This window comes from Calonectris borealis, unplaced genomic scaffold (assembly GCF_964195595.1).
Source record: "Calonectris borealis unplaced genomic scaffold, bCalBor7.hap1.2 HAP1_SCAFFOLD_50, whole genome shotgun sequence".
Classification (NCBI taxonomy): domain Eukaryota; kingdom Metazoa; phylum Chordata; class Aves; order Procellariiformes; family Procellariidae; genus Calonectris; species Calonectris borealis.
In genome coordinates this window covers 144,936-152,393 of record NW_027441459.1, presented here as the reverse complement: position 1 = coordinate 152,393, position 7,458 = coordinate 144,936, and the positions used below count along the sequence as shown (strand labels likewise).

The following is a 7,458-nucleotide window of genomic DNA, read 5'->3' as shown; positions in this document are numbered from 1 at the left end:
ACAGACACCACCACCTTTGAAAGATGATGGAGAGTGGCTTCACTGTGACCTTGGGCTGCTCTCTCAGCTCCCTGGGATGCCGCCCCTCCTGTCCCCTACACTGGTAAGGATTGCGTTGGCTCAAGTGATCCCTGACTTGATCCCCATGCACCGCTGCTTGATCTCCTCCAGAGTCCTGCCCTGAGTCCCAGAGGCCTGGCAGACCTTGCTGGGGAAAACTGAGGCAAAGAGGACACAGAGAACCTCAGATCTATCTCCTCCTGCTCTCACCACATTCAGCAGTGGCCACACAGCATCATTGTTTCTTCTTTAACTGTGCCTGAAGCAGTGAATGCTCCTTCTGGTGCCCTTCAATGGCCTTTCAAGTTCAGAGGGAGTTTCAACCTGGAGCCTTGCTGAGCTTGGAGGATGCTGTCCTTGAAGAGCAGCTGTCCTGAGCTCTGCAACCATGTCACAGCTCTGTCTCCTCAGGAGCAGCTCCAGCTCTTCCTGCCTGTGGCCCTGGCTGAGGCCATTGCTGCACGTTTGGGCTGAAGCCCTGCAGCTGTGGAAGCAGGCAAGCTCGTCCCTGCCCCAAGGAAACCTGGTCCCAAGCGCCCAATACCCCCTGTGTGCAAAGGCTTTGCTTCAGAGCAGAGACATGGCGTGGACAACAGAGAGCTGAATGTCTTTCGAGCCCTAGGACTACAAAGCCACACTGAAATGCCTATTTCATTCCAGTGAGGATATCCCCCAGCTTGGAGAAATTAGGTCTTTGCTTGTCACCTTCCTGGGAGTCCTGTCTAATGCTGGGACAAAGAAAGGGGATTCTCATGGCCAAGTCTTCTCCTGAGAGGAGAAGGAAGTGTCTCTGCGCAGCTGAGGGAGAGAAGATCAGGGATGACTTCAGGCTGTTTCTCAGCAGGTTCCCCTGGAGCCCCAGGGACCCCTCGAGGGAGCCGCGAGGGGCAGAGCAAGTGGTGCCTTGGGCTGGTCCTCTGCTGCTGAGCTGGGCTGGGCTCCTGGAAGGAGGGAGCTCCTGGCAAGTGGGCAGTGCTGCAGAGAGACAGCTCTGCCCAGGAGCAGCTCCTTTGCAAAGCGCAGCAGGGCTGAGGGCACTGCCTGCAGGCACCGAGGGGAGGGAGCGAGGCAGAGAGAGTGTAAAGGCAGTCTCGAGTGGGAGGATGCTGAGAGCTCACTGCGCGGAGAGATCTTCACAGCCCTCTACATGGTAAGTGCCTGGGTGCAGGACAATGTAGCTGCTGTTCCTGGAGGGATATCCAAAAGCTGGTACATGCCACAGCAACTATGATCTTTCAGGAGGACTCTCACAGCTTCCCTGCTGTAGAGGAGGAGGACGTGCTGCAGAGCAGGGCTTCCCTGCTGCACCGTCAGAAGGAGAGGGCATGACGGCTGCCTTCTCCCGGGCAATGCTCCAGGGTGTGAAGGCGTGTGTGCAGGCAGGGGTGGCCAGGGCTGTCCTTCCGAGCAGGGTCCCTGCGCCCCAGGGAGCTGAGCACCAGGGCAGGGACTCTGCCGCCTGCCAGGCTCAGCACTCAGCCTGCCCGGGGAGCTCTCCACGATGCTGTGGGGAAAAGCTGTGGGTGGAAGGAGTGAGCCTCAGCAGGGCACGGTCCTTCTGCTGTCCAGAGGGTGCAGCGTGGGTCAGGGCTGCTCAGGCTTCTCCATCAGCCGGAGGACAGTTGCAGAGGGTCATGTTAAAGATGGGTGTCGAGGTAGGGGATTACCTGAAAGGGAAGAAGTGTGTGCTTTGAGTTTTCTCCCCTGGGTTGTCTGGGTGGGCAGTGGGAGATGGGAATTGGTTGCTCTGCTCTGGAGTAGGCAATGAGACCCCAGTTCTCGTTAGGACTTGCCTGAGCTGCTTCCTAGCCCCTGCACACACCGAGATGTCCCTGGGCAGTGCCCTGCTGCCAGGAGGTGTCTGCAGGGCAGAGCTGAGCACGCAGCAGGGCGGATGGGCTCTGTGAGCATGAAGAGGGAGGAGAGGTGAGGGCAGAGAAACAGGTCCTGGCCCAGAAGAGCTCCAGGCAGCAGAGCCATGGGCAGCGAGGAAGAGAGAACTGCTCCCAGAAAGGACATGGCAGGAGGGGTTCAGGCACCTCCCTGCCATCCCTGCAGTGCAGATGCTTTCCCTGGAGCAACCCCCTGCTCTCCTCACTCACACAGCAGAGCCTCTGCCCTTCATGTCATGGACACTTGGCCATGAGTTGCCTTCCCAGCAGCCTGACCACCAAAGAGGAGAAAAACTCAAGTCTCTGACTGTGTCTCCCTCTCCTGCCTCCCTTGGCAGGGGAACTCTGGCACGTTCTCCTCTTCTCCCTGACGCCCTTGTTCTTACTGTGACACTCACTGCTGTGGGGTGGTGAGGATTCAAGTGCAGCTCAGACACCAACGCTGTGTCTACTGTCATGCCCGTATGTCCGTGGAGGAAAAGCATCCAACTCGCACCCTGTTAACCTTTGGGGCTCTGGGTAGTGCAGGGTGTGCGGCTGGCACACATCTCACCCTCCTTCCAGGACACAGCAAATTTAGGAGGGTTGAGTCTTTCCTTGGGAGGTCCTGCTGGGCTGCAGGCTGCCCGCCAGTAGGGCAAAGCTCTCCCGGGGCATCTCTATGTCATGCAAGAGCCCCATGGAGAAGATACCTCAGTGCTAAGGCCATTGAAATGCTGCTGGGTGGCTGTATGTGGGCAGCTGTAAGGAGCCCTGTGTGTCCATGGTTGGGAGGGGAGAGCTGAGATCCTCCTCAGGTACGATGGGGTGAGGGCTTTGGAGATGTGCACTCAGAACGTGGATTCCTCTGCTCCCAGCAGTGTCCCGTTTCTTTTGGGGGGAACACGCGAGTGCCAGAATCCTCCAGCTGAAAGAGCTGCCAGCACAGGGCAGCTGAGCTCAGGGCTGATGGACAGAGCGGCTGTCCTCACTCTGCACTGAGGGACAGTCCCTTTGCCTCTCAGGACCCACACGATTTCACTTGCAGTGCAGCAGAAATGCCCAGGATTTCTGCATTAGAAACACTGCTCAGCTGTGGTGGGGCAACCAGACCAGAAGGCACAAACCAAAACCCCACAGCTCTGCTCTGCAGGCAGGTGAATTGGCAGCGACAATGCTGAAAAGCTCTTTGATATCACGAGTGGATTTAATCTGAGTTCACCCCGTGTTCTTGTTTACCTGTTGCTGTGGAGCAGGACTGACTCCTCCAGAGCCCAGAGCAGAGCCTGCGGCTCCCTGGGGCACCCTCAGCCAGCACCAACCAGAGCTCGTGAAAGGGACCTGCCAAAGGTCTTCCTGACTGGAGAGAGACACTTTGGGGGGGGGTCCTATGAGAAATGGCTTTGATTTTGCTCAGAGAAGTCTCTCCTAACTTGTCACTGTCTTTTCCCTCTTGAACAATCCCCATGCCCAGAGGCAGCAGATGTCCAACACCAGCTCCATCACCCACTTCCTCCTCCTGGCCTTCGCAGACACACGGGAGCTGCAGCTCTTGCACTTCTGGCTCTTTCTGGGCATCTACCTGGCTGCCCTGCTGGGCAACGGCCTCATCATCACCGCCATAGCCTGTGACCACCGCCTCCATACCCCCATGTACTTCTTCCTCCTCAACCTCTCCATCCTCGACCTGGGCTGCATCTCCACCACTGTTCCCAAATCCATGACCAATTCCCTCTGGGACACCAGGGCCATCTCCTACGTGGGATGTGCTGCACAGCTCTTTCTGTTTGTCTTCTTGGTAATAGCAGAGTATTCTCTGCTCACCATCATGGCCTATGACCGCTACGTTGCCATCTGCCAACCCCTGCACTATGGGACCCTCCTGGGCAGCAGAGCTTGTGTCCACATGGCAGCAGCTGCCTGGGGCACTGCTTTTCTCAATTCTCTCCTTCACACTGCCAATACATTTTCACTGCCCCTCTGCAAGGGCAATGCTGTGGACCAGTTCTTCTGTGAAATTCCCCCACTCCTCAAGCTCTCCTGCTCACACACCTACATCAGGGAAGTTGGGGTCATTGGGTTTAGTTTTTCCTTACATATTTTGTGTTTTATTTTCATCATGGTATCCTATGTGCACATCTTCAGGGCTGTGCTGAGGATCCCCTCTGAGCAGGGACGGCACAAAGCCTTTTCGACGTGCATCCCTCACCTGGCCGTGGTCTCCCTGTTTGTCAGCACTGGCATGTTTGCCTACCTGAAGCCCCCCTCCATCTCTTCCCCATCCCTGGATCTGGTACTGGCTGTGCTGTACTCAGTGGTACATCCAGCAGTCAACCCCCTCATCTACAGCATGAGGAACAAGGAACTCAAGGATGCCCTGAGGAACCTGATTCGAGAAGTAGTATTTCAGCAGAAATAAGCTGCCCATCTCTCTTCACAAGGTTTCTCCAAGTGATCTCAGGCAACTTGTGTCCTTTGGGCATTGTACTGGTTATAATTGTCTTTGTTCCAAAATGTTTGCTTTCATCCTCTTTCTAAGGAGGGTGAAGCCAGTCTGTCTGGCCCAAAGGCCTTCTCTCAATGAGTCTATCACTGCGCTACTGCTGGCCTCCTTTGTGGCATGTCTGTAAATAAAGGGGATTGCCAGCGTGTGCAGCTTGGGCTCTTCTTTCCACAGTGGAGTGCAGAAGACGCTCAGGGAATTGCAGGCTAAAAGGCCCTGCTGTTGGGCTTGGGTGCTGCATTGGCTTAGGGGGACAAGGGCATGGCTTGATGTGTGAGGGAATGAGGGCTGGAGTGAGCCCTCACTTTACTGGTGCCCAATGCCATGGAGATCCTGGACGGTCAAAAGGCATCTGCTTGAGGCTCTCTCACATATGGCAGGGCTGGTCAAAGATGCCCGACCTTCTAACAGGGGATCTGAACCCACCAGGAGAGCACAGGGCATCTCTGGGTGCCTCGGGGTGGAAAGGGAATGGAGGTTTCCAAAACATCCCCAAAAGTGGAGTCACCCAAAGGAAAAGGGCTAACCTGCAGGATGCACAGCCCAATGGGGCTCTGCAATGCCAGAGAGGCAGCGGAGACACAGCAGGCACGAGGAAGGCAGCTTGAAGAGTGATTCACATTATCTTCAGTGAGGAGCCGGGGGCTGGATGCAGTGACACACCTGAACACATCCTGAAAGAGCGGAAAGGCCCTGTGATTTCTCGGAGTATCACAGCCCAGAGCCATGGGAGAAACCTGTCAGGGGCAGTGATGCCAGTCTGGCCAGATCTGCTTCACTCCTGCACCGGCATGGCCAGGATGGAGTCAGCCCATGGTGCCAGGGCAGCTCTGCAGAGCAGCAGCACCAGCTCTGGGCCCTGTGGGCACCTCAGGGGAGGGAGCCAGCAACAACTGGCCAGGCCAGCACGGACACACTCCCCTGGGGAAAGGCTCTCTGTGGAGCAGGGGTTTCCCTGGAGAAGAGTGGAGCACCACGCATGGGTCAGAAAGAAGGCCAGAAGCAGGAGAAAGAGGTTTTTCTGTTCCCCAGCTTGGGGCAGCTCCTGTGCCACTGGACCTGGGGGTGGGGGTGGCACAGGCTGTCTGGGGCCTCTTCTGGAAAGGATACAACCACACACCAAGAGTGACGGAACCAATTCCTTGGACCTTTGCCGGTCTCGAGCCCCTCCCCACCCCCAGGAGCTTCTGTGTCCTTCCAAGAGGCTGGGGCTGTGGTGGGAGTGCCCAGAGCTCTGCAGCACCCTGCAGCAGGCACTGCTGCGGGGCAAGCCCAGGCTGAGACTCACATGGAGCCTGCTGCCAACCAGCACCCCCAGACCCCTTTCTGCAGGGCTGCTCTCCAGCCACTCCCCTCCCACTCTGTACTTGTGTCCGGAGCGTTACTCCGTCCCAGGTGTAGATCCCGGCATTTGGACTCGTTGAATGTCATGCCCTTCAGGATGACTGCTCAATGCTCCAATCTAGCTGGATCCCTCGGCAAGGCCTCTCGTCCCTCGAGAGAGTCAACAGCACCTCCCAGTTTGGGATCATCAGCAAACTTGCTAACAACGGATTCCACTCCTGCCTCCAGATCATTGAGAAATACATTGAACATTGATAAATATATAGAACTGGCCCCAGGATGGAGCCCTGAGGAACACCACTGGTGACCAGCTGCCAGCCAGATGCAGCCCCGGTCACTGCGACACTTTGAGCCCTGCCGTCCAGCCAGTTCTTCACCCGTGAGTGCTCCGGGAACCCCCTCATCTCACGGCTGGACAACTTGCCCAGAAGGATGCTGTGAGGGACGGTATCAAAAGCCTTTCCGACATCCAGAAAAACTGCATCCACCGCCTTCCCTTCATCCACAAGGCAGGTGACCTTATCTTAGAAGGATATCAGATTGGTTAAACAGGACCTTCCCTTTGTGAACCCATGCTGACTGTGCCTGATGATTGCATTGTCCTTTAAATGCCTTTCCATGGCACTCACAATCCTAGAATCCTAGAATATCTCAAGTTGGAAGGCACCCATAAGGATCATGGAGTCCAACTCCCTGCTCCTCACAGCACTACCGAAAACCAAACCATATGACTTTCATAAATCTAAACAAATTGGTAAATATCAAATTTCATACAAAAACACCCCCAGTGCTATGAAGATTCCCTTCATGGCACTGAACTATATCTGTCACTCTTTTCTAGTGGCACTAAGAAAACAGAAACAACCTCTAAAATCTTGCTGCAGGGCAGGTCAGAATCATTTGTTGCTTATGGAAAATTTTATGACAGCCATATCTAAAACTCTGTATTGCTTTATCTGGAATAAACACCTCTCCTCCTTCAGTAAGTTACGTCATCTCCCTAGGAGCAGGTTTCCTCTCTTTATACCTAACGTACAACCTTGCAACTGGCATGTTGTGCATCAGAAGAGATCAGCTTTGGTACCTGTCCTGGTTTTGGCTGGGATGGAGTTGATTTTCTTCCTATTAACTGGTATAGTGCTGTGTTTTGGATGTAGTGTGAGAATAATGTTGATGACACGCTGATGTTTTGGTTGTTGCTAGGTATTGTTTACGCTAGTCAAGGACTTTTCATCTTCCCATGTCCTGCCAGATGTGCAGGGGACTGGGAGGGAGTGTGGCCAGGGCGGCTGGCCCAGCTGTTCAATAGGCTATTCCATACCATATGACGTCATGCTCAGCATATAAGGCTGGGTGAAGAAGAAGGAGGGGGGATGTTCGGAGTGATGGCGTGTGTCTTCCCAAGTAACCGTTCCGCGTGATGGAGCCCTGCTTTCCTGGCGATGGCTGAACACCTGCCTGCCGATGGGAAGTGGTGAATGAATTCCTTGCTTTGCTTTGCTTGTGTGCGCGGCTTCTGCTTTCCCTATTAAACTGTCTTTATCTCAACCCACGAGTTTTTCTCACTTTTACCCTTCTGATTCTCTCCCCCATCCCACCCGGCAGGGGGGGTGAGCGAGCGGCTGCGTGGTATTTGGCTGCTGCCAGGTTAAACCACGACAGTCCTTTTTGGCGCCCAAC

General features: G+C 55.1%; 1 protein-coding gene across 1 annotated transcript; it reads left to right on the top strand.

The window, feature by feature from the left end:
* Window positions 1-3,414: 3,414 nt before the first annotated feature.
* On the top strand, window positions 3,415-4,350 carry LOC142076467 (olfactory receptor 14J1-like). Its single transcript, XM_075138757.1, has one exon. The coding sequence runs from the start codon at window positions 3,415-3,417 to the stop codon at window positions 4,348-4,350; it is 936 nt and encodes a 311-aa protein (XP_074994858.1).
* The last annotated feature ends 3,108 nt before the right edge of the window (window positions 4,351-7,458 follow it).